This window comes from Papio anubis, chromosome 10 (genome assembly GCF_008728515.1).
Source record: "Papio anubis isolate 15944 chromosome 10, Panubis1.0, whole genome shotgun sequence".
Lineage (NCBI taxonomy): Eukaryota > Metazoa > Chordata > Mammalia > Primates > Cercopithecidae > Papio > Papio anubis.
In genome coordinates this window covers 18,884,243-18,911,508 of record NC_044985.1, presented here as the reverse complement: position 1 = coordinate 18,911,508, position 27,266 = coordinate 18,884,243, and the positions used below count along the sequence as shown (strand labels likewise).

At 42.4% G+C, this 27,266-nt stretch overlaps 1 protein-coding gene across 7 annotated transcripts in view; it reads right to left on the bottom strand.

The window, feature by feature from the left end:
• The window catches only part of MGAT5 (alpha-1,6-mannosylglycoprotein 6-beta-N-acetylglucosaminyltransferase), a 326,803-nt gene that overhangs the window by 15,947 nt on the left and 283,590 nt on the right, over window positions 1-27,266 (bottom strand). For all 7 annotated transcript variants that reach the window (XM_021924279.2, XM_021924276.2, XM_021924275.2 and 4 more), the window contains 3 exons: window positions 20,364-20,510; window positions 10,610-10,726; window positions 5,110-5,184 (listed from right to left, as the gene is read on the bottom strand). In XM_021924279.2, the coding sequence (XP_021779971.2) occupies window positions 5,110-5,184; window positions 10,610-10,726; window positions 20,364-20,510 (339 nt within the window). The remainder of the gene's footprint in view (window positions 1-5,109; window positions 5,185-10,609; window positions 10,727-20,363; window positions 20,511-27,266) is intronic.

Here is a 27,266-nt window from a genome sequence, read left to right as displayed (position 1 = left end):
CTACACATGCAATTCCCATTGAGCAACAAGCTCACCTTTGAAGAGCCGAAACAGAAATCTACCTTATTCACACACTTCTAGGAGTCTACCCAGGAGAAATGAAAACAGGTTGCATGTGAATGTTCACAACAGCACCTACCGCATTAGTCAAAATGTAGACATAACCCCAAAGCCCATCAACTGGTGAATGGATAAACAAATTGTAGTATTAATCTATCCATTCATGGAATACTATTCAGCAATAAAATCAGTTCTGACACATTTAACAACATGGGTGAACTCCCAAAACATCATGCTAAGTGAAAGACACCAGAAATCTCCAGAAAAGGCTCATCTAAAAAGGCAGGAAACAGATCAGTGGTTTCCTAGGGCTGGGGTGGGAGCAAGGATTGATTGCTAACAGGGACAAATGAGTTTGGGGTGATGGAAATGCTGCTAAACTAGAGTGTGGTGGTAGTTGTGTAACACTAACAATTTGCTAAAAAAAAAAAAATCATTGACTTGCATCCTTATATGCGGTGAACTTTATGGTCTGTACATTATACCTCAGTGAGCCAGTTTGAAAAACACACTTTAGTTGGTTTCTGGGCTCCTGCGGCAACTCGTAGTGAAGGCTTTGAGAGCACCCACATGGGCCAGACATTGTTCTTAGTGCTAAACATTATCAAACTACCCTTTCTTCCACCAGCCTGATGGGTAGGTTGCATTATCCCTATTTCTCAGAAGAGGAAAGAGCACAGAGATGTTAGGTAACTTGCCCAAGGTCAGAAACACAGTGGCAAGCAGAGCTAAGATGTGAACCCAGGCAGTCAGCTGCTAGGGTTCAGTGCTTAATCATTACCTGCCTAGTCTCTCTGGGTACAGGAATGGCTGGGTAAACAAAAGCTATTTATTTCTTAAGAGTAAACATTCCTCAAGCTAGTACCAACCTTCTTCCCTTTTCAATTTCTCCCTCTTTCCTTGCAATCTGTCACCTCTACCATTTCTCCCACCCTTGGACTATCCAGATTCATAACAACATCTACAACACTTGCATCTACAACACTACAATCCTTGCATCTGCAACACTCCATAGTGGGCTTATTTTGGGCTCTGATGAATACACATCCTAGGACCTTCAGCTGATTCCACAGCCATTCTTGGAGTTAACTCTTTTTTTACCCTCCATCTCTCCAGAATGCTTTTCCCATGAATCACATAGCTCTTTACAAATTAACATGGCTGTGACCATCCTATACATTTACAGTGTCTTTACAGGAAACAGAAAATAGAACTCAAGAGCATATGTATGGTTTTAATAAATTAATCTGAAATTGCCATTCCTTCAAAAAAGTCCTGCTATACTCTCTGACCTGAGGCTAATACAAAAGACTTTCCCAAGAAATGCATAACGAAAACCTTAACAAGCCCAGACATACTCAAGATAGGGAACAATGGTGCTTGATCTTAGATTACAAAGAATTTCCCCCTGCTAGAGACAGCATCTCTCTGAGAAAGCTGATTTAAAAGAGCATGCACTCTGAATCAACATTTTTAATACAGTAAAGGCAGCGGGGACATTAAGAGAAAAGAGCAAGTGGTTTTCCTAGATCCAGGTGTCTTTCTCATTGGGTGCCTGCACACAGGGAGGGCTGGGTATGAGGTGGGTTTCCTGCTGGCAACTGCTCAACTGCACACTGAAGCCCGGAGTGCCCTCGATTGCTGTCTGTTGGCTCCCTCTGGTTCCCACTGCCTTGGCTGAGCGTGACGGACAACCCTGAAAGGTTTCTGGAGTAAAAGCTTCTGTGTTCTCCTTGCAGATCACATGGAGAACTCTGAAGGCAGATATCAGCCTAATTAGGGCTGCAGGGCTCCTACCATCCAAGGGATGGGAAGGGCCTCCTAGGAGCTGCAGGCTTTCTTGTTCATACCAGGAAAACTTCCTCTCCATCCTCGCTGCCCTTTGAAGATACTCGTCTAGTTGCAAAAAATAATGAATACTCCAACCTATAAAACACTGGGGTCTGGAGCTAAAAGAGGTAGAAGACTCAATCTGTGAACCAATGGGATCTTGGCTTCCTATCTTCCTTCTGGCATCAGGGGAACATTCTGGGTTTAACAGAATCTCTGAGATAAACTCAAAATAGGCCCCCTTTATTGCTCATTTAGGAGCATTTGGAGAATGTTTAATAAAAAATGCCCCTAAAACAAGATTCCTGGAATGATTTTTCTAAGCACCAATCTGATAGTTCCACTGCCCCTTAGTCTGCAACAAAGCCTTTCTTTAGCTTCCTATTATCCCAGAATCAAACTGGAATTCTTCAGCCGAGCCTCAGCATCTTTTCACATTCTGCAATCTCCTCCTCCAGCCTGGTCTCTTATCTCATCCCTCTCTTCAGTCAAGTGCCTATCATTCCCCATGACATTTTCCCCACATCTCCAGGCCTTTATATCTGGACTTGTCCAGCCTTCCATCTGTGCTACCAGTTTGCCTTCAGGACTCACCTCCTGCAAGATGCCTTCGGATACACTCTACCATTTCTCCCCCATCTTCCCTCTGCAGGCTGGGCCATATGATCCCAAAGCATCCTGTTACTTCACTATTACCAGGGTGAACCTACAGCAGTGGCAGTTACTGCCTGTGGACTTGGCTGCCTTCTCCATGAAACTTGCAGCTACTTGAGGGCAGGGATGGGGACTTGGAGATATTCTCCTCCCCAACTGACTGCACAGCCCATGGCATGCTCCAGCTGACAAATATTCAGAGTAGAGGAATGAATCAACAACAGCAGGCAAAAAAGAAACCTCTGGATTTCTGTGAACTGCAGATCTCTGCAGAAAGGCCTATATGGTGGGGGTGGGGGGTGTGCAGTTTTATTAGCATGCTTTCCAGCAAACAATTTTGGTAACATATATTACACAAATCATAAAGTCCAGGATGAGCTTCCTGGTTCCTGACACACAGGAATAAAAAGCACATCCTCCCTCCCTTCCTCCTTCCTTCCTTGTTTCTGTCACCTGGAAGTTACTGTGCACCGACCATGTGTCCAGCAGGTTACTAGGGATACAGAGGTGAAGCTAGGTGGAGCCTCTGCATTATGGAGCATTTAGCAAGGTCTATTTGGGGAACAGGACCTTCCTGTTTGAAAGGAAACCCAGCAAGACTTGCAGAGGACCTGATAACTTTTAAAGACCAGCTGGGATTCCTGAGCCTCAGGGGAGAAATAAAAGCCTTCAAATAAACCTGATCAAGAGTCATTTATGCCTGGCGGTTGGGTAACTATTTTCCCTAAGAGGAAGTGGAGACAGGCAAAGAGGGTTTCAGCAGAAGCTGCAGGGATCCTAGTATGATCTCAAGAGAGCCGCCGAGATGGTGGCAAGAGCTGTGATGTCTTAAGACCTACAATTGAAGGAGGCCCTGCAACTCTTCCCTGCAGCTGCAGGAAGGGTGAGCAGCCCTTGATGACGTAAGAAGATGGGAAGCAAAGCTCTGGACACCTTCTGTCTCCTGAGGTCCTGGTAAGCACTGTTGGTGCAGACTTGGCCTCATATCAAACCAGTATCAATTCTTGATTCCACAATCTGTGAGCCTGTAACTGTGAGTCTTGGTTTCCACCACCCAGATAATGGGGTTACTACTACCACCTCCTGGAATTACTGTGAGAATTAAATGATATATTATGATGTGTCAGGCACACGCTGGCACAAAATCTGTATGGATGTGGTTGCTAGAGTTGTGATGATACTATCATTCTGGTGTCATATAAAGGCTGAATGAGATAAAGATTCAAATGGTTTCTCGTGAAACCAGATAATTATATTAAAAAGTAGTGTATTACAATACAATATAGCATAATGTATTAAATAATCAACAGTACCAGTTTGCATTTATTGAGCACTATGTATGTGCCAGGCTCTGTTCTAAGCACTTTGTACGTATTAGCTCATTCGATCCTCACATCAGCCCTATGAAGTAGGTCCTATTAGCATTATCCTTATTTTACAGACAAGGAAAGTGAGGCATAGAGAGGCCAAGTAACATGCCCAAGTCATATAAATAGAAACACATGGTGCCAGGAGTAAAACCCACATGGCCAGGCTGCAGAGCATGCCCTCTTGCTGCTAACAAAAGCTCAGCATATCAGACACACCGCCCCAAAGGATATGACCAAGGCTCCCAGCTCCAACGGCAGCACCCAGGGCTGCTGGCGGCTCGCCACAGTTTCAGTCTCCTCAAACCACCAACTCTTCCTTTGAAGCCCACCTTGGGCCTACTTAGATTTTCAATACACCATTTCTATTTTCAGCTTGCACCATCCTCATCCCCTATTGTGTAAAGATCCCTTGATTGCCTTAAAAAATGCTTTATCCTTTAAGAAGAGCACCTTATTTCTGGAATCTAGTCAAAGAGTTCATATTCTCCTACCCACAGGGGTTCTGAGTCTGTCTATTTCTAGCTCTGTGTTGCTTTTGAAGTCCAAGGAATTAAAATGCTATAAAATGACAGCAACAGGCTCCTGGTCTTTACTTCAAGGAGCACATGCTGCAGTTCCCCAACTTTGTTGGGGAAGGTGGGACTCTTGGCACCCTCCTTGGCTTTGTCCTGCTTTTTACTGCTTTTTATCTGTTTTATATACTTATAAGGTTTCATTTGACAAAGGGTCCTGCTTTCCTCTAAAAAGTCCTTACATTTAGAATTGCTGAACATGTTTTATTAAAATAATGCTTAGAAACAGCTGGTTTCAATTCTTGCCTTTCTTAAGGTGACAAATGAAGATGGGGCAGGACCAGAAAGCTGTCTGACCCCTCCCGTCCCAAGTCTTCCTAATGGGTCTCAGAACCCACTCAGGGCACAGACCCTGAGGGTCACGGGCATCTTCACAGTAATCATCCCATCTCTCTTGTAAGTTTCCATTTCACCTTACATGTCATCAAGAACATACCTACTCCAAGGGAATACTGGTTCTCTTGGGTGACCATGACAGTGCTACTATTATCCAGCTCCTAGAGTCTCCCAAAGCAGGAAAATAGCCACAGAAACACAGTGAGCTCTTAAGTGTTCTTGAGAGCCCTATGGGGTCACAGGAAGCAGTACACAGCAAAGACAGACTGACTTCTGATAAGCCTTACCTGTTTTTCAATGAAAGCATTGATTCTCTGTAGCATTCCCTCGCATGTAAATTCATATGGCATGTATGGCTCAATCTGTGGAAACAGAACATGATGCCATGAAGGAGAAGGATAGAGAACATGTAGCACCTCCCCAGTCCTCTGACTCACTCCATATACGGGTGCTAACACCAGGAGGCGGCCTCATGAGGGTTGACTGTGGACTTGCAAGTCGTGATCTCACGCTGATCCTTACTAGATGTGGGACTCTGAGCAAACGACTTGCCATCTCTAAGTCTCAGGTTCCTCATATGTAAAAGGGTGATATGAAAAACTCACCTCTTTTAAGCTGCAAAGATTATCTGGCAGAAAAAGGGTGCTTAGTTTAGTGACTAGCACCTAGTGGGCATTCAACAAAAGATGGAAGTTATCACTTGCTAGCAGGTAAGTTCCACAGGGCAGAGTCCATGCTGTTGGGTCATCTTTACATTCTAGTGGTGAGCATAGTGTGGCACATGTAGGAAATTAGCAAACATCTGTTGAATGAATGCATGGTCACTGCTCTAAGGCAACAATGAGCAGGTGAAGGATCTATGACAGTGACAAAAGCATTGGTCTGTATTTGTAGGTGAGGTTAGCCTGTACCCAAAGAGCTCAGGGTGCAAAAATAAAGTGATAAAGTGTCACAAGGAGTTCAGCTAGGGGGTCCTGGGAGGCTAGAGGGTCAAAGCAGACTTCTACTCATGCTGGGCTTTTAAGGCAGGCTGTGAGTCTAGTAAGCCCAAACTGGGGAGGGCCAAGATGCTGAAGACATCCTTGGTGAACAAGTAGTGTGGTCTCTAACATGAAAGGACAGCAGGTAACTGCAGCTCAGTATTATGGTAACTGGTGAGACGAGGTGGAAAATTCACTGAATTTCCAGAAAAGCCTTGAGATTTCTATACTAAAGAGCCTCAATTTAATTTGAGGGGAGCAGGAAACTCTAGAGGATGCTTCATTAGGGTAGAGGAGGCAGTCTTATCAATATTGTGACACCTTAGAGAAGGGGAAGAAATGTGGGTTTGATCTCTGCTGCACAGTGTCTGCCAACACTATGAGGCCTGTGTTTTCAGGAGTATTACCAACTTAAAATGGAAATTTCATTTGGGAGAAAATCACCAGCAATATAGTCTATTATTGCTTCAGGGAGCTCAACAGCTCCTCTCAGCAATAGCGTAGACTGGGGTGGTGGGGCAGGGGGCGCACCTTCACTAGCTACCTCTAAAGTCTTTGCTGGAATCTACAGGGTGGAGAACTAGGCAAAACATCTATAGTTGAAGCTTGCTGAAAATGGGACAATGAACAGAAATAACATTCCTTAGTGGCAGCCAAGGAGTTGGTCTCAGGGCATTGTCTCCCCCTTTTTTGTGTGCCAAATCACACATTACATCGAAATCTTCAACAGTGATTTTCAGAAATTTTAATTGTCTTCAAATGCTGAACGAATGCACAAATGTGGGCCACAGTGGCCTACAGCTGTCTGAATAGAGCTAAAAAGAGGCTGAGCCGTAAATACTGTAATATCATGCAGACTATTCTACAAGAAAAAAGAGGTCACTCTATTCCTAAACAGCTCATCTCTGAAGATCTCAAAATACTCAGAAGAATTGATTTTCAAGTTCTCAGTTTGTTCCTTGTCAACTCAAGCTTTTGAACTTACTGTTCCTTCTCTAACCCAGACACAGCCCTTCACACAAAAATGCAAATTTTTTTCTTTTCTTTTAAAAGATGTTTAGTCAACCCAAGGGTGACTCCAGAAGCTTTCTATTGCTGGCCTAGAGATAAGTTTCCTCTCAAAGATTCATAGAAGGAACGATCTAAAACAAAGAACATGGCATATCTGGGTTCTAAAGTAGGATTTGTATAGTGAAATAAACATCTATGGTCATCTTTCATGAGATGAACAGATTTAGTTATGTTAGGAAGCATGCCGAGTACCCAAGTGCCATTCCAACAACATTTCCAAAGGGAATCCATTAGAAAATGAAAGAAAGTTAATTCAAAGTGTTCAAAGCCAAAAACACAGAAAAATGGCTCTTCCTCTGTTCTCCTACCAACCCAGCCCACTTTAACCAAAGGGATGTTGACTCATTCATTGCTTTGGGGCCATTCACTGTTTTAAAGAATATGAAGCAAACAATTTTCCTATACAAGAAAAGCAAAAGGGAGGGACAGATGGAGGGATGGAGGGATAGAGAGATAGAGGGATGGAGAGATGGAGGGATGGAGGGATGGAGGGATGGAGGGATGGACGGACGGAAGGAAGTCGGTGAGTCAGAAGGTAGGTCTATATTGCTGGACCCTGTGGGGGAGGGCAGGCAGGGGCTTCTGCATTGGAAAGCGCTTCAGAGTCCTAGCAAGCCTCTGAAGTGAGACCTGTTATGTGAATTGGGGGCTGGAAGAGTGGGCAGTTTTCTGCATAAAAGTTGTTTAGGAACAAGTGAAGGCCTCTTTGGGGGACAGAATGAAGGAGAATGCTAAATCACATCCAGTCATTGAGAAACCCAAGCTAGGCCAGCTGTGGAGAAGCAAGGAAGTATTCTTGGGCATCCTGCTTTGTTAAAAAAAACCAAACAAAACAAAAAAGGACTGTTAATCATATGGCGAGGGCCACAGGAAGGATGCCTGCAGATTGCACTGTGAAGTTTCTGCTGACCTTGGAAACATTCCCTTATCTTCCCCTCCATTTTCTCTTCTTGACCTCCCTTCTTGTGTGATTTCCTGTCTCCACTAGTACCGACTCACCTTTCCAAGTCAGGGACACCTTCTACAGGCAACTGCTTTCAAAGATGAGCCTCCATGAGAAGCCCTCTATGGTCTGACCTGACAGATGTGGCTTGGCATCATTCAATACGAAATGGTCTTAGAAAGTACCAGGAGGCCAGGGTTTGACTCATGGCTCCTCCGCTTACTAACCATAGGATTTTGAGTAAGCAGAATCTGTAATTTCTCTTCACGATTTCCAATGTACACTAGGTCATCTCATCACCCTGTTCAAAACTTCCCATCACACTTATAAAAAAATCCTGAACACTTAAACAAACAAACAACAAAAAAACCAACCACACCCACAAAAAAAAAACAAACCCAAAAAAGAGAAAAAAAAAACCTGAACGTTTACCATGGCCTTTTGAAAGGCCCCACACATATTCCGGTTCCTGAAGACCCTTTTACGGTCTCCATTATTTCTGATGAGAAGTTGGCTGTGTTAATACCATTATTCCTCTAAATGTAATATATTTTTCTCTGGCTGCTTTCAAGGTTTTCTTCCTTATCTTTGCTTTTCAGCAGTTTGATTATAATGTATCTTAGTGTGTTTTTCTTTTCTGCTTCTACCACAGCTTTTAAATGACTCTCCTCAAGAGTACAAGCATTAACTAAGTGTTGTGGATTGAATTGTGCCCCTTTAAAAGATATGCTGTTCTAACCCCCAGCACCCATGAATGTGATCTTATTTGGAAATAGGGTCTTTGCAGATGTAACCAAGTTAGATGAGGTCACACTGAATGAGGGTGGGCCCTAATCTTGTATAAAAGGAAAAGACAGAGACACACACAGGGAGAAGCCATAGGATAATGGAGGCAGAGATCAAACTTTTGACGCTGCAAGATAAGAAATGCCTAGGCCTACTAGAAGTTGAAAGAGGCAAGGGAGGATATCCAGCTGGAGACTTTGTGGGTGGGACGTGACCCTGCTGACATTTTTGACTTCAGACTTCTTGCTTCCAGAACAGAGAGAATAAATTTCTGCTGTTTTAAGCCACTCAGTTGCTTGCACTACTGTGTTACGGCAGCCTCAGGAAGCTTATATGCTAAGGGACTGGGAGAATCAAGAAAGAAGAACCTTCGCCCTTCCATAGGAATGACTCCGGTGGTGAAGCTTTAGGTGTGTGGCAGATATTTTGAGGCAGCCTATAGGAACCACACTCTATTTGGCGCTTCTTTCATCAGCTTGGTCTCCTGAGGTTGGGGACTTCTACCCAAACTGCTGAGACTGGGATTGGGAATGTATGTATCATCAGTGGGAAGCTGACACCAAACAGACCACCTTGAAGCAGGCAGAGCACAGATAATGCATCAGAGTGCCCTCCCTCCTCTGGAGATGTTCTGAATTAACTGAAATCAGCAGTTCAGTGGGCCACAAACTGATTATCCTGTTCTGTTTCCCAGAGGGGTAAGATGGCCTCCACATGGGCACACTGACTATCCCTCCCAGGACATATGCCTTTTCAGCCTTTTCCCTTTCAGTCACACTGCGCTTTGAACCCATGCCCTTCTGCGTCCACTTCTCAGTTTTACTTTGCAAATTACTCCTCATCCTGTAAGACTTAACTAAAAGGCTGCATTCTCCAGAAAGGCTTCCCCAATCTCCACTCCTGGAGTGTTTGCATGTTGCTTTGGCACTGAACATATTCAGCCTTGTATTATGCTTACTTGCAGACATCTATTCCTCTCTCCCATCTATCCATTGGGTAAATCCCTGTGTGGGCACTGGTAATACAGAAATAAGACAGATGTATATCCTGACTTCATGTTGCTAATGGTGTAGTAGAAATTTAGACTATTGACAAAAATCATAATATTTAATACTGACTAAACACTATATAGTAGACATTGAACTTAAGCACTTTATATACATTATCTCATTTACTCCTCACAAGTAACCAATCAAATGGTAATGTTGGCCCTATGTTACACATGAAAGGAAGCTGCTAGTAAGTGGTAGAGCTAGAACTGAACCCACACTGTAAGTCCAGCTTGCCCTCCCACATGCCTACACTGGCTTCTCTTAAAGCATCATAACCAAGTGTAAAAAGTGCTCCCATCAAAGTATAGCAGCAGAGTGCAGCTGTGAGAGTCTATGGCGGATTCAGATTGGGAGAAAGGATAACTGAACTCTTCTTTACTGGATGGTAAACTTCTGATAGGTGGGAAGCCAGCCCTCCTCTGTGTTTGTGGAAGTAAACACCCCGCCTCCTCCACAACCCCAGGTGACTCAGAGAGCACTCTGTGTATGGCAGGCACCTGACAAATGTCTGCTGAATTGATCAGAAGAGGCCAGAAATGTACTTACTTTTACAAAATTCTACTACATGTTTAGGTAGAAAAAAAAAAAAAAAACCAGATGTTCTATAAAAACATTCCCCAGTATTTCCTTGCGCTTCTCTCTCTTTTGTAGAGGAAGCAGGGCTATCTTTTCAGATCTTTGTGAGAGCAACATAATCAGATCACTGAACCAAGTATGACTCCAGATCCTGCTCCTGTGCCTGGGATCCAGGCACACATCAGGATACCAGCTCTGTTTCCAATTTACAGAACATTCATGAAATCCCCAGGCCAAATCCTATAGTTTGGTTATTTTCTAATTCTAGGGTTAAGCTGATGTGGTAAAGATCTGTTCATTAAAACCAAGGACCTATGATGCTTTATACACATTTCAGGTCACATTAGAAATGAGGGAAAGTGGAATAAAAGAAACCAACCTTCTGATTTAAAATTGCTTTCACTGCATCCTCTACTTCCTCCTGATTGTTGAGGTCAACAGTCCACACATGTGGCCGCCCGATGAAAACTTCAGCGTAAGGATGCTGGGATGTCAGCTGGAAAAGAAGCAAACACCTCAGTCTCACAAGCGATTTTTAAAATAACTTTCTGTGCTAGACGGCGTGCTACGCTTTTTACGGTACTGAGTTATAGCTGTGTAGGTAACAAGACATTGTATCCTTCCCTTTGATGATCAAAACCATCCATAAGCAGATAACAATAAAACAGTGATGGTTCTGTATCTTGAATCCCACTTGGAAATAAGATAATGTCACAACCAGGTGACAAGGAAGCTGCTACAGGTGGCTTTAACCCCCAACATCACACCAAGAAATGATGAACAATTTCTTCTACCCCAGAACCCAGCCCTGAAAATCACCTATTAATAGATCAAACCAGTATCTATTATCCTGGCTAAGACAGACAGGTCAGCATAGACAATTACAAGAAAAATCAAGGCTGTAAAGTCCCAGGAGGCTAAGTCATGGTGCATAGAAAAGGTGACAGAAAAAAATGATACCATCAGAAATACATAAAATTTCTAGAATGGTTTCAGGAATAATCATCAGCATAATATTCAGAAAAACAAGGAATGTCAGTTTTTGTCCTAAAGGAGGTTTTATTTGAAAAACAATGTGTGGTCAAAGAAACCAAGTGTGAACCGTGACAATTCTTTAATTCATGAAGTGTCCATTCTTCTTTTTTTCCTCCCCCCACAAAGGGTCTTGCTTTGTTGCCCAGTCATAGTTCACTGAAGCCTCAAACTCCTGGGCTCAAGAGATCATCTTGCCTCAGCACTCTGAGTAGTCAGGACTACGGATGCGCACATCATGCCTGGCTAATTAAAAACAATATTTTTTTTTTGTATACACAGGGTCTCTGTATGTTGCCCAGGTGGGTCTCAAACTCCTGGCCTCAAATAATTCTCCTGTGTCAGCCTCCCAAATTGCCGGGATTACAGGCACAAGCCACTGTGCTTAATTGAGTCCATTCTTTAATACAGCTAAATTTATCCCCTGATTTTGTTTCCATCTCTATCCTCATATCCCTTTAAGGTTATGTTGTAAAGGGAGCATTTTAGACACATGTGAGAGCATTTTCAGCTACCATAATAACTGGAGAGTGTTACCTTAGTCTGTGGGTGGGAACTAGGGATAGAAGCTGCTTCACAATGTGCAAGGACAATCCTGCACAGGAAGAACTGTCCACTGCCCATGAAACTTTCAAATGCCCTGCAGGGCTTTCACATGGGCTTACAGAGTCTAGCTTTTTATTTTTCTTGAAACAGAGTCTTGCTCTGTACCCCAGCTAGAATGCAGTAGTACGATCTCGGCTCACTGCAACCTCTGCCTCCTGGGTTCAAGCGATTCTCCTGCTTCAGCCTCCTGAGTAGCTGGAACTACAGGTGTGAACCACCACACCCGGCTAAGTTTTTGTATTTTTAGTAGAGATGGGGTTTCACCATGTTGGCCAGGCTGGTCTTGAACTCCTGGCCTCAAGTGATCCGCCTGTCTCAGCACCCCCAACTGCTAGGATTATAGGCATGAACCACCATGCCCAGCCAGAATCTAACTTTTTGACAATTCAAACATACAGTGAATTATCCACAGACATAATCACATAATCGTTTAAATGAAGCAATGTCTCTGCTGTGTTTTATCTGAAACGTCACCAAAGAGCTGTCACCATTTCAGAAAGATCAAAGCAGCAAAGTCAATGCCACTGAGGATGTCAGAGTCTTCAGTAAAACCTACCCACATTAGTCTATATTTGGAGCTATCACATTACTGGCAGTTCTGTTTATATGTGGGTATATGTAAACACACTCAGGCTTCGCTCCTCCTTCACAATGTCAATTGTAAGTAAAAAGGCTGACCATATTCAGCGGAATGTTTCACTCCTTTTAAATGAAAACACTCATGTGAGGAGGAACAAGGCATCATAGTGCCTGGTATAGCTCTTGGGTATGGGACAGTATAGTTCTTGACTCCATAATGCTGAAATATATATTGCTTTATTAGGAATTATTTTCCTTTTATTTCTCCTTTACATTTGAGTTAGAGAATTATTCTCTTTTGAAATTACACACATAGGCAAGGTTATATAATTTACAAATTTCATCTCATATTTATAATAGGAAATACTGGGTCTGGCAATGCTGACGCCTTTGCTTTGGAGGTCAAGCTGGCCCTCCTCTTTTCCTCAGACTCCAGGATACTCAGAGGGCTGGAGGAAATAACTGGCACCCCTCCACCTTTCCCTTAGCCACTGTTCTTTGTATCCTACCACACAAGAGCATGCATGTACTATTCAAGGCAGGAAGCCCGACAAGTCCCTGGCCCAGCAGTGAGCCTCTGCTGGCTACAGGTTATCTGGGCCTCTACCCAGCAGCAGCCTGTCATCAGCCTCTTCAGTTTCCAGCCCTCCTGACAGGTGCCCTCTTCCTCGGCTCAGCTCTATGGTCAGTGATGAAAACCACAGACTCTCTGCAGGCCCATGGAGCTCAGGAAACTTCCATTTTTTTTCCTCTGCACATGTTTTGGATTCAACACTTATCAAGGAAGCCCTAGGCTGGGCCAGGAGTCCTGCTAATCGCCTGCACAAATGTTATTTCTCAGGTTTATTTATGTATCAATGACGATTCTGAGACTGAGAGGCGATTACATTTCCCCGAAGACCACACAGCTGTAAAGGAGAAGAGCCAACTTCAAATCCAGGTCCTTCAACAACTTCTTAGCTTTGGATAAAAAGGAAGGTGACAATTTTAAAGGATGTCTTTGGGTTCTTAAGACGAAAGCCCAATGTAAACACCAGCTTTTTAATCCAGTTCTTAAAACTTGCCAACCTAAATTCAGGACTGAATTTATGCCTGTATTTTCTGAAGATGAGCAAAATGTCACATCATTTTCATTTTATGGCCTGGAGAACTAATTAGTTTTTCTGACGGAATCAGGGTAAGTTAAAGTTGTCATTAATGTCACTATTTAGTAATTTACATGTCAGCAATCTCCCTCCTCTCCTGCCTTTTAAGGTCTCTGCTTATTTACAAGGTTGCTTCAAGCACTTGGAAAATACGAAATGCTGAGCTATTATCCTTTTATTCATTTACATTTACTGAAGGTTACTTAACTTTATGAGTGAGGCATTTTGTGATTAATTAGTTCCCCTCTGAATGTTACGTTCCTTCTTGTTAATTTATTGAGAACCATCTGAGCTAAGATACTTCATTGTATATGAATCAGTAAATTTACTGGAGTATAGTTTATAAAAGTAATGAAAATCTTATTAAATATGAGACATTACTCCAGAATGGCTATTAAATCTCCAAGGAGAACATGAGTTCTCTTTATGGGAAAAAAAAAAACAAAACAAAACACACACACACACACACACAAAAAAAAAAAAAACCCGGAAGCCAGAGTATTTCTAATGGCTTACAAAATGTCAGAATAATGATCAAGAACCTACTGTTTCCCAATGTAAAGATAAAAATCCAATTTATATTAAAATGTAACCTGAACCAGCCACATTACTTAAGGCATTGTGGAACTTTTCCCACTCTGTGTAGACATCATGGTTTGAAAAATGGTCTGGTGCAAAAATAAAAACCAAGCTAAACCCACATTTAGATATCCAGACTTTTTCTTCTCTTCAAATGAAGGCAAAGAGACATGTATGCAGTTGATATGATCAATTTAGGTGGATCAAATATTGCTTAATACGAAAGATTTGTATGGGCACAAAAAGGTAGTTTTATGTAATTATGTATACTCTGGTTACAATGTTTCCATTTGCTAAGGGAAAAAAAAGATAATTTCTAGGAATTTTTGATTCTTAGAAATGAACCTGTTGACAGCTCTTTTCCCATTAAAAGCTTCTTTAGTTACGGGGATTTTACGGGCTTTTGTGAGCTGGCAGAGCAGTACAGGGTGACCCACCTGGCCATGAGATCAAGCTCACTGGTCCCTCTCAATGCTGTCTGATGTTGCTGGAGGGAGCTAGATATCAGATGGAACCTGCCCTCTTGCATAAAGCAAACTGACCTTCTTGGGGTATCCCCAGCTTGTCAGTATTCATGCTTCTCAGGCTTGAGACCCGCTCTCCTCCTTTTCCTTTAAAGCACAGCCCCTCCACTATCCCCTTCGCAGCTAACCCTGCACATCCTCCACCCAGCACAACTCCAAGTTCACTCCCCTCCTGAATTCACTTAGCTATTTCTTCATGCACTTCCACTGATTATGCTTTTGTCCTATAACTATTTCATATCAGATTTGGAGCTCCTGGAAAACAGGAAATGTACATGGATGAATTCTCCCAATGCAGCAACTAGTACCACCCTGCGGGGATGCATTAAACACCTGTCAACTTCCCTCTGCATCCTGCCCTCCTGGGGGAGCCTAGGACTGATGGAGTCATCTGTGTGAGGTCACTTGCTGAGCAACTATTGAAAGGATCCCACGGTTTCTCTAATAGAGTCACATTTAAGGGCTGGTGGAATCATCTGAAGGGATGAAGGGACAGGAGGAACCAAATGCCCGTGTGACAGCCCCAGTGCTTATTCTCTTCTTACAACATAAAGAATGAAAACCTCACATGACCTCAGCAAAAAGTAAATTACAAAATGATGGCAACTGACAGAAAACAATGAAATGCTTTTCTTGATAACTTCACACTGGCTGATCTGATCCATGTAACATTACATCATTCACAGGGCAATGTTCAGATTGTGTTTAAGAGTGTCCTAATTTTTTTTTTTTCCCGGGAAAAAAATACCCAGTGGCCACTGTGTCATTAAAACCTTTAGAGTCAGTTTTAACAAAAACGTGTCAGTTGCCAACTTAATCTCAGCTACTTTTGATTCATTTCCCAAAGGCTTGTATACAGAAACTGCAGTAAGAAAAGAGATAGGCTTCTTTGCTTTTCATGCATTTAAAAAATCATGAGGGAATCAGAAAATCACCATCAGAATACTGCAGTAATAACTGTTGCAGACATGATCCACTCCTATATGATACAATAAATACTGTACTTATTTGTATAGTATGTGATACTATACAAATCCACTGCTATATGATACAAAAGTTTGAAGATAAACAGGATATTCTAACATAGCCCCAAAGTATTACCCCTACTACAGAGAAAAGAGTAAAAGAGTAACTTCATAGTGGAGAAACCTGGGATCAATCAGTACAGCATATTGACATCATATGCCCCCTAACGTGATGTTCTGAGAAGGATACATCACTTCTGGGATATTCTTGCCAAAAATGCCTAACTTCAAATTTGACTGATGGGAAAACATCGGTCAAATGCAAATTGAGAAACAGTGTACAAAAAGCTGACCTGTGCTCCTTAAAAGTGGTAAGGTCATGGGTGATAGTGAAAGACTGAATTGGCACAGATCAGAGGAGACTAAGGAGACATGAGTATTAAATGCAATGTGGGTCTTGAATCAGATTCAGGAACAGAAAAAGCATCTTGCTGGAAAAACTGGTGAAGTCCAAATAAAGTCTGTAGTTTAGATAATACTATGGTACCAATGTTAATTTCTTGGTTTTGACCACTGTACTGCAGTTTTGTAGAAGCTGCCATAAGAAGCAGCTACATGAACTCTGTATTATTTTTGCAAATTTTCTGTACCAGTAAAATTATTTCAAAGTAAAAAGTAAATTCTAGCAAGTCTACTTGTAGGTACATTCCTCAAAGTATTAAAAGCAAAGACTCAAAATACTTGTATACCAATGTTCACAGTAGCTTTACAATGGGCAAAAGGTGAAAAAACCCAAATGTCCATCAACAGATGAAGAAGCAAAATGATTTATATATATATTCAATGGACTAGTCAGCCTTTAAAAAGTAATGTGTGTATATATATATTCATAAAAAGGAGTGACATAGGCCAGGCATGGTGACCCATGCCTATAATCCCAGCACTTTGGGAGGTTGAGGTCAGGAGTTGGAGACCAGCCTGAGCAACATAGTAAGACCTTTGTCTCTGCAAAAAAAAAAATTTTTTTTAATTAGCTGGGTGTGGTGGGGTGTGTCTGTAATCCCAAGCTACTTGGGAAGGTCGCTTTAGTCCAGGAGTTCAAGACCAGCCTAGTTAATACAGTGAGATCCCATCTCTACCAAATATAAAAAGAGTAGCCAGGTGTCATGGCACACACCTGTAGTCCCAGCTACTCAGGACGCTGAGGAAGAAGGATCGCTTGAGCCCAGGAGTTTGAGACTGCAGTGAGCCATGATCACACCACTGCACTCCTCCAGCCTGAGTGACAGAGCAAGATCCTGTCTCCAAAAAAATAAAAAGGAATGAGATTCTGAAACATACTACAACATGAACAAACCCTGAAAACATGCCAAGTTAGTGAGCCACACACAAAAGGACAGACACTATATGGTTCCACTTACATGAGGTACCTAGAATAGGCAAATTCACAGAGACACAAAGTAGAAGAGAGGTTTACCAGGGGTTGAGGAGTGGGGAGAATGGAGAGTTATTGTTTAATGGCTACAGAATTTCTGTTTAGAATGATGAATAAGTTCTGGAAATGAATAGCGGTGATGGTTGCACAATATTGCAGATATACTTAATGCCAGTGAATTGTACACTTAAAAATGGTTAAAAAACTTTAACCATAAATGGTAAGCTTTATGTTGTATATACTTTATCTCAAAATATTAAACAAACATGGAAAATTACAAATAATATCTACAATTTGGGCAGAAGTAGAACCTTAGAGATTTCCTAGACCTAAATTAAAATGTATAGGTGATTTTCGCATAAAAACAGACATATAGACCAATGGAACACAATAGAGAAGCCAGAAAAGAACTGATTCCCAACGAGGCTGACAAGAATACACAATGGAGAAGGACAACGTCATCAATAAATAATATTTGGAAAACTTGATTTCCATATGCGTAAGAATGAAATTAAATCTTTATCTCACACTATCTATAAAAATGAATTCAAAATTGCTTAGACTTCAATATAAGACCTGAAACAGCGCAATTACTAGGAAAAAAACCAGTGCAAAGGCTTTTTGACACTAGTCTGGGCAATGATGTTTGGGTATGATACTAAAAACACAGGCAACAAAAGCAAAAACGGGCAACTGAGATTGTATCAAACTAAAGAGCTTCTGCACAGCAAAGGTAACAATCAATAGAGTGAAAAGGCAACCTATGGAATACCTGCAAACCACATATTTAATAAGCGGTTAATTCCCAGACTATGCAAGGAACTCCTACAACTCAACTGCAAGAAAACCCAACCAAGCAAATTAAAATATAGGCAAATAACCTGAAGACATTTCTCAAAAGAAGACATACACAAGGCAAACAAACACATGAAAAGGTGCTCAACATCATTCATCATCTGGGAGATGCAAATCGAAACCACAAGGAGATATCACCTCATGCTTGTTAAAATGGCTTTTATCAAAAAGACAAAAGATAACAAGTGTCTGGCAAGAATGTGGTAAAAAGGGAACCTTGGTACCCTGCTGGTGAAAATGTAATGTGTTACAGCCATCAACGAAAAAGAAAATGGAGGTTCCTCAAAAAATAAGAAATATAACTTCACATAATCCAGCAATCCCACTGTTGGGTATATATCCAAAGCAATTAAAATCACTATGTTAAAAGTGGTATCTGCACTCCCGTGTATACTGCAGCATTATTCATAATAGTCAAGATATGGCAACAAACTAAGTGGCCTTCAGTGGCTGAATGGATAAATTATGTGCACATGAAATATTTAGCCTGCAAAAGAAGGAAATCCCATCACTGGCAGCAACATGGATGAATGTGGAAAATGTTATGCTAAGTAAAATAAGCCAGGCACAGAAGGAAAATTCTGCATGATTCCACATGCAGACCAGCCTAGTTGAACTCACAGTTCAACTCACAATAAAACGGTTGAACTCACAGAAGCAGAGAATACATTCGTGATTCCCAGAGACTGGTGCATGGGGATATGGGGAGATGTTGGTCAAAGTTTCAGTTATACAAGTTGAGTAAGTCCTGGAGAGCTACTGTGCAGCATTATGACCACAGTTAACAATACTGTATTGCATACTTGAAATTTGCCAGAAAAGGAGATCTTAAGTGTTTTTACCATGGAAAAAAAAATCTATTTAGTATGTAAGGTGATAGATTAGCTTGATTGTAATGACTATTTCACAATGTGTGTATTTATCAAAACATCAAGGTGTACACCTTAAATATATTTTTTGTCAAAAAACTCGAGGGATCATTTACTAGTTTCTTTTCCACCCCAAACTCCGAAGTTTCAAAGAAGTCAGTCACCTGCTAAAGCAGAGATTCCTAAACAGATATTTTCACTGCTAGGCAGCATCTTTTTAAACTTTTCAAAAGAATAGGTTCACGGCAGACTGAATTTCCCCGGTCTCTGTGTCCTAGCACTTCCAACAGCACCTAGCACACAGATATGTACATTAAGTTCTGCTGAGTTATGAATGAACAAACTGACCTCTGAATACAAAACCACTCCCCAAATGAAGAATTCAAATTTATTATTCTAGCAGAAGGGGGAAAAAAAACCACACTCACCCGCGCGCACACACGTAACCCTTGTCAGAGGTTATCTGGGCCACAGATTAACCTTTTATAGATAAACTATGGATATTATTGATCTTCTCTCTTCTTTGGCCATTTCACCAATGACAGGAAGGGTCAGAGAAAAATAACTCTCAAAATAATCAGTTCTATCAATTGTCAAGGTTTCTGACTGATCAATAAAAAATAATCATTGAGAATGCATCTTATATACTACATGGGAGAGAAAATGACTCAGAAGGGTTTAAAAGCAGAATTGAAAAATGTATGTTTTATAAACTGTCCTTCTACATTGATATGCCATGGGAGGGATGCTAATCAATGTAATCCCCCCAAGGCCCTGAATGACGAGGATGCTGCTATGACTTCCCTTCATAAGCTGCCTGCAGAGCCACTTACTACTAACTACACAGAAATAATCAGAAAATCTATCTTATGATTTCTTGCACACACCTATTTCTGAGCAGATGCAGAAACACCCAGTTTGATCACTCACAGGTAAAAGACTTTTGGTTATCGCCCTAAATCAAATCCGACTACCCTCAATGGTGATTCATCACACACTGCAGATTTTCAACAGGATCTCTGAGGGCAATTCAAATGAGGTTTCTGCAAATGGTTCTAGCAATGGCAGGATTACTTCTTGGAATGGTGGGTGAAAAAAAATTACTTCAATTATCCATGATACGTATGGTATACTGAGGCTGATGGTTCTCTGCAAACTCCCACAGTCCACTTTTTATTCTCCAAAGCCCATCATGGGGAGCAGATTCTTCACAAATATATACTAACCGGTTGATCTCACTCCCTAAACTTCAAACATTCAGAAAATCAGAGTTCAGCTATAATCAGAAGGCTAGAATGTCTGAGTTTACAATAAGCTAGAGTGGGGGTAGAGTGTAAAAATCCCTTACTTGCTGAAGGCAGAAGTAGATTCAAATCCTGCCCCTAACTCGCAAGGTGACGTGATCGGGTCATTTTTCTCTCTGAGCCTCCACACCCTCAGCCTCTCATCCAACCATGTTAAATGAAGTTAATGCCCACATTAGCACTCAATAAATAGCTATTATTCATATTATTCAAAGTGGAATAATTTTGATAGATGCTTACCTCTCTCAGAGTTGGCTTGCCAATGAAAAAGTCTGTGTTTTTGCTGCTTTTGGGTGGGTTGAACTTGGGATTCAGAAAAGCACATCCATTTGCGATAGCCTCCAGGGGAGCCGGGCCCTCATAAGGGAACCCAAGTCCAACAAATAACTGTAAGACAGAAAACCATACAGCATATGAACACATCAGGCAGGGCCATCAGGCAGGACAGGCATTCCCGGCTTGCAGGCGGCGATTCTGTGCCCATTCCCGAGTGGACGCCTCACTTTGGAAGGCTCCCAGGCCCTGGGGGTGAGGCAGAGAGAATTCAGCTTACACCAGGATCTGAAAAACTACGAACTTTTAAAGGCCCCACAAAGCTGCTCAACTCACTATGCTCTCCTCCACTAAAGGAAGTAAAAAATTAAGTGTCTAGGTATCAGGGGGGTAGGGAGGTTGGAGTATTAAAAGAAAAACCACCACGACCCAACAATAATCTTTCTGTAACTCACCAGGAGACAGGACTGGAAAAACACTTGCTTAACTACACAGAAGGTTTCTTCATTGAACCAAAGAAACAATAGGCCCTTTCAGGAATGCTGGGCGGAGGGACAGAAAGGTCACTTGGAGGTTTGATTGCAGTTCAAATGGAACTGCTTTAAAATGATGGTAGGTCAGTAAACACAGGTTTTCATAATGGGGTTTACACTGGGGACACCAACATCTTGGTGTTGATTTTACCCTCACAGGGGAGAGACTGTGCTGTGTTGACGAATTTGCAAAGCAGCTGCTTCCCTCTCCAGCAGGCAAACCATGTGCTTCCCCCAAGACAGACCATAGATGGCAGCAACAACTTGCTCTCAGAGTTCTCAGAGCAACCACAGCAGCTGGAAGCCACGATGACAAAGGGGACGAGCTGCAGTTCAGTGGTGCTGATTTCCTGGGTACAAAGATGAAATAACTGCTCCCAGAAATGCCTCGGCACATGCTGTCACAGTGGGTGCATTTCGCACTGCTGGATAACTGCAGGTTGTTGATGGGCAGGATCCAGGCCTGGGCTGGATGAAGCTGTGTCCTCCTTACCCACATCAAAGAGCTTGTTCTGTTCCAGCCCCCAGGGGCACATTAAGTGAGAAAAGATAACTGGGCCCCAGGGCATCCTTTCCTTCTGCCATCACACAGAGCATCACCCACCACAAGGCCAGGCGTTGAGAATAAAGGAGATGGCTCAAATAGATTTAGCTACAAGCTTGATTCTCTTTTTCCCTAGGTCTTTTCACAGCAATCCCCTCCTCACCAGCTTTGCAGCTGCTCTAATTGATCGTTTAGAAAGGTTCAGCTGGAGGGTGCGGCCAACCCTGAGCACAGCCCATGAGTGACATACTGGAGAACCAGGTAGCTCCTGAAGGAATTCTGGGGCAAAGCACTAACATCTCAGGTTTTCTGGACCTATTTACTTTTGTTTTGCACACAATAGGGTACTCAATCTTTTTGGTTTTTTGAAAGAATAAACTTTCATTTCCTGCAAACTGCGTGATCACAATGCCAGAGACGTCCACAGGGCAGGGAGCTGGGAAGAAAAGAAGCTTTGAGAGGTCAGCAGAGCCCCTAATACTGGCTGGGTCATTTCGCCCTTGGGCAGCAGAACCACAGGAGATCACGGGTGGGGGTGGTGGTGAGGAAAACATGGTAGCCCGGAGCCTGGAAGCTGTAGGATAAAGGGAAAGTTCTACTACAATTCGGAAGCTCCTGCTCTGCATCTTACTCTTATTATACAGCTAACAGAAAGCAGATTGTCAGAGAGAACTTCTAACTATAGGGTGTGGCCTGGGCATGTGGCTCACGGGTGGGGGAGATCTGACTGCTGCAGATGAAACGGAGGGAAACAGTGGGATGTACTAGTCCCACGATATCCCAGCTTTATGGAATATGAAGAATCCAGGGTTGTTATCCATCAGACTTGTGATCTCTGTGATTTGCCCTCTCCTATCAGACTCTGGAGAGGATGTGCTGGCTCTCCAGCGGAAAACAAATGACCTCTGTCAGGCCATGGTTAGACATAAGATAGCACAGGGAGTCCAGATCTTTCTGACTGAGGAGAAAAGTGCTAGAAGATGCAGATCAGGATCTCTGCAGGTTTAGTCAGATAATCCACAGTGCTTCCTGACCTCTGAAAATCAGGGCCTGCCATAAAGTGTGGATACCTTCACCAACTCTAAATTTCAAAGAACAACTCTGGAGGAAATGTAAGCAGCACAATGTTTGTCTATTTAAACAGAAAATCTTGGGAAAAATTTAATTAGCTTCTTTAGACCAACCAATCTGAACCCATTAATTAAAAGGATGAGGCTGTTGCTTAATGGACTTGAATGTGACCTAGGTTTAATTATATCTGAATAACAATATGAACCATCTCTTCTGCCCTGTGGGCACCAGAATATCTCAGTACACATAAAATAAAAACTTTAGGTTAACTCTCCCAAGCCTCATATGTTTAGAATGAAGCCTAAGCAAATACAACATAATTTCCTGGCAATGAGTGTTTTTGTCACACAAGTAGGACTGTAGGAAATACATTATTTGGAAACACCAAAATAACAGTTTTTTTGTCACTTCAGTCAATAAGCAATTTTTTTCTTGCTTCCTGTGTGCTTATTACCTGTGACATTACAATGGAGCAGATGTATTAAGGTCAAATAGCACATCTGAGGTTTGAATGAAAACACAATAGATGGAGAGAGTTCACCACCACCAAACAGCACTCTGTAAACTTCCTTGCACTTATGGTTTTGCAACACACTGGCACCTTAATCACACTGAACTGCTTTTCCCCTAATTCCCTGCTATTCTGCCTGCTTACCAATTTCCTTAGCAAGGAGGCAAGAGACACACTGCCAGAATGTTCTCAAGTGCCAAGGCTTAACTCTGCCGGAGAAAACTGGCCATATTTTATTTATACTTCACCTGGCCTTCAGAAGCCCAGAATCTAATGAGGATATTCCAGATGACAAAATATCTCCATGGCTGCAACTCCAGCTCCATCAGTGAGTATTTCTACATAGAAGGATTGTGGGATCTAGGATTAAATTTTTGAACTAATGCTAAGCAGAGAGAACAGATGAAGCACCATACGTTTTCTTCACAGTATAGGATTGGGACGTTCCTACATATCCATAAAGGGTCTAGTAAAACCACTCAGATTTTTCCCACTCTGTGAAAGAAGACACAATTGTTTTAAACTGCTAAGTGGAGTACTTAAAGAATCCTTTAAACATGGATAAAGGGGGTTCTTATCCATGGGCTTGGTCAGTTTCACTCTTGATGCGGAACATTGAGGATAATCCTAAATAGGAAACACACACACAACACATACTTTTCTGGCCAGTTTTAATTAGTGAAGTTGGCATGGTGACTCTAGAGGGAAACTGAGCAATGAATCACTCCCGGTTCACCAAATGAATTGATGAATCCATTATTGGCACAAAGTGCCCGGAACAATGTGGTAATTTACAGCACAGGTTCTGGAGTCAGACTGTAGGCTTCACAGGCCTGGCTCCATCGTTGCCTAGGTTAGTAACTGTGACAAATTGCTAGATGCTTCTGTCTATGGATTCTTTAAGGCCCATTTATAAATCTATTCTATTTATAGAGCCTTAGTCCAGGTAACAAGCTTGCTAAACCTCAGTCTTTTCATGTATAAAATAATACTGCTTTATTTCATGGGGTTGCTGTGAGGATTACATGAGATAGTACATGGAAAGGATTCATTCCAAGTCTTGGCGCTTAGTAAGTGTTGGATAATCAGTCACTCAAATTCAAATCCATATGTAACTTCACACAGCTGCATATTACGGCCCTGTATCATTTAGACAGAGTTTAGGTGTGCAGGAGTTATGTTTGTGGGTTTACAAGATGCTCAGCACCTGCATGTATGAGTTCTTATTGTTTCATAAAGTATCTGTACTAAAAAAGGGGGAGGGACATTCATCAGAAGAGAGAGATAAGAGATGATATGGTTTACAGTGAATGCCACATAAGCCAGTCCCACATGTCACATGCTATTGCTAAGCTTTGCTTATTTTTATACAATGACTGGGAATCATTACATTAATGTTTTTGGTAATAGGCATCCCTTTTATATCTTAAAAATAACCGAGACAAGGGCTGGGTATGAAGAAAACAATTTTCCCAAAATGTGATGCTTTTATGTAGCCCAAAGGGACCCTTCTCTGGCCATCTGCCTTCTTTCAGGTACCTGATGCTTAAGGAAGGGATAAACAGTGGCCAAACTCTCTCCCGTCCAGGCTGGCTCTATCCTCCCAAGGGCTCCACAAGCCCCTGACTCACATGACCTGAAGACTCTCTAGGGAAGAGCTAGAAGGGCCACAGAGGCTAAGAAAAGAAGACCCACGAAGCATGTTTACATGCCCAAAGCAGACTTTTGTCAAAGTCTGCTGCTAAACCAAAGACTATTTCCTGAAGACCAGCCGGCTGATTATGTCCAGCTACCTAAATACCCTTTCAGAAACAAAAACCCAAACCACAAACAACAGCATCAGGATAAAAAGTTCCTGAGTTTCGGTCATCTGAAAGCCCCAATATAAAAATCAAACACATTACAATTCACATTGTAAATTTATTAACTTGGAGATGGGAGAGTAAAAGAGTATTTGCATAAATTTAAACCTGTAGATGCTGAACATGTTCAGCTAGGCCAGCCTCAAGTGCTCACCATTAAAAGTCCACTCAGGCATCACCTCCTGGGAGGGCCCTTTCCTGACCATGCCTCTCTCACCCAAATTCCACACCAGGACAACCCCTCAGCTGCCAACACGGAGGCAGCAAAACAGGCTTATTCACGACTGGAGCCTCAGTGACTGCTTCATTAAAGTGGTACTGTTTATAACAGTACCAAGATTACTAGATTTCTGTGATGAAAAGAGAGAATACACAGAAAGGGCTTAGCATAGGGCCTAGCACATGGTAAGGGGAGAGATAATGGCTGTTACTGTTACGGTAAATCCCATACGCAGGTGCACTGCAATAGCATGGAGGTGTTAACTGGGACTGACAGTGGCTCCTGTCCTCTGAATGGGACTGCCCCATCCACTACATTGATTTCACAAGTCACAGAACCACATTCTACACAACTGAACTGTTGGCCCCACTCAGCGTGACAGTAAAGTTTTATGTTGGTATCATTATTTCATATTACGACTAGTTCTACCTGTGTACGATCCACATTGTTACAGTTACCTGCTTTCCTCTTCCAGCACACCTGTATGCTCCTTGTTGGCAAAACTGCTTGAGTCATCACTGTCTCTAGAATGGCTAGACTAAGGCCTAGAATATATCTAGTACTTAATATTATACTTACTTGCTGGATGAAAGAGCAAAATAATAAATACTATGAGACTGGATCTTTCCAGCAATCAAGTGTCTCTGTGCACAGAGGTTGAACATGTATTTATTTGAGTGTGGGGATGCACTTTTGCTCTGAAAGTCAGACAGGGTTACTGACTCATACCTCTGTACACTCCTCAGTCTACATATATGTATGGCTAAGGGGGAAGGAAGGAGGCATGGATGTGTTCATTTAATTTTTTTCCCCATCTAGATGGCATGGGAATGATTTGAAGTATGCTCACTAGGATGAAACCTGCCTCAATTGGCTGCCTGAGGGCAAATGGGAACCAGTATCTGTAACAGAAATAGAAGGACTGCTCCCCCTAAGGAAGTAAGCTCTTGGGCTATCACTCACAGGGCCTGCAGATATAAGCAACATCACAGACAGGCAGGCATGGGGTATCAGAAGGGTAGTGTCCCTAGTTCAGGAGATCTAAGAGATCTAGGCGCAGCGAATATGATAACAGGAGGAAATCTCAGAGATCCCAGATGGTCAATGTGTTTCATTTTGGCTCCTTCTTTCCTTCTTTATACAATCATCTAAATGCCTTTTATAAACCAGGCACTGTGAATGCACCTGTGGATAGAACAAGCAAAGGCCCTTGGCCCTCATGCTGCATGAGAGTCTGCTGCCTCAAGCCCTGGGTTTTTCAGACAGCCTTTTTTAAAGACAGGGTCTCCCTCTGGCACTCAGGCTGGAGTGCAGGTATCCTCAGCTCACCACAACCTCAGCCTCCTGGACTCAAGTGATCTTCCCATTTCAGCTTCCTGAAAATCTAGAACTACAGGTGAATGCTACCAGGTACAGCTAATTTTTTGGGCATTTTTTGTAGAAATGGGGTTTTGCATGTTGCCCAGGCTGGTCTGGAACTCCTCGGCTCAATCAATTTGCCCGCCTCGGCCTCTCCCAAAGTACTAAGATTATAGGTGTGAGCTACTGCACCGCACCCGCCTCAGACAGGTTTTGTGACACATCCAAGCTCAGTAAGAAGAGACATAGTTAGTGGGGGGCAGGGTGGCACAGTCATTCATGAGGATAAGATGAGTCAGAGGGAGCACTGCATATTTGCCAGGCCTGCCCAGGCTCCTAGGTGAGTCCCACAGGTAAACTGATAAGCTGACATGATGGGGAAACAGGACCGTCATGACCCAGCCAAGTCTTGGAGAGGTGAATGAGTGGAGGTCTGGGTACAGAAGGGGTACAGCGACAGCACGTGTGGAAGCTGCAGCTTTGCCTGTTTTTTTCCCCACAGCCAGAATTTGTTTTCAACTGTAGAAAGGACGGTACTGGTCCAGCTCACAAACCATTCAGTGAGTTGCAGATGCAAATGCACTATTCAGTATCATATATGAAACAGGGAAGACTAGGGGAGGTGGACATGAAGAGGTTAAAACCAGGAAGATGAAGAAAGAAGCCACTTTAAAAGAGATGGAGATTTAAACCAAAAATAAAAACATGCCACCCTAGTGAGTCCTGATTTGCTGGCTTAAACTGTACTCCTGGGGTTTGCTGGACTGAAT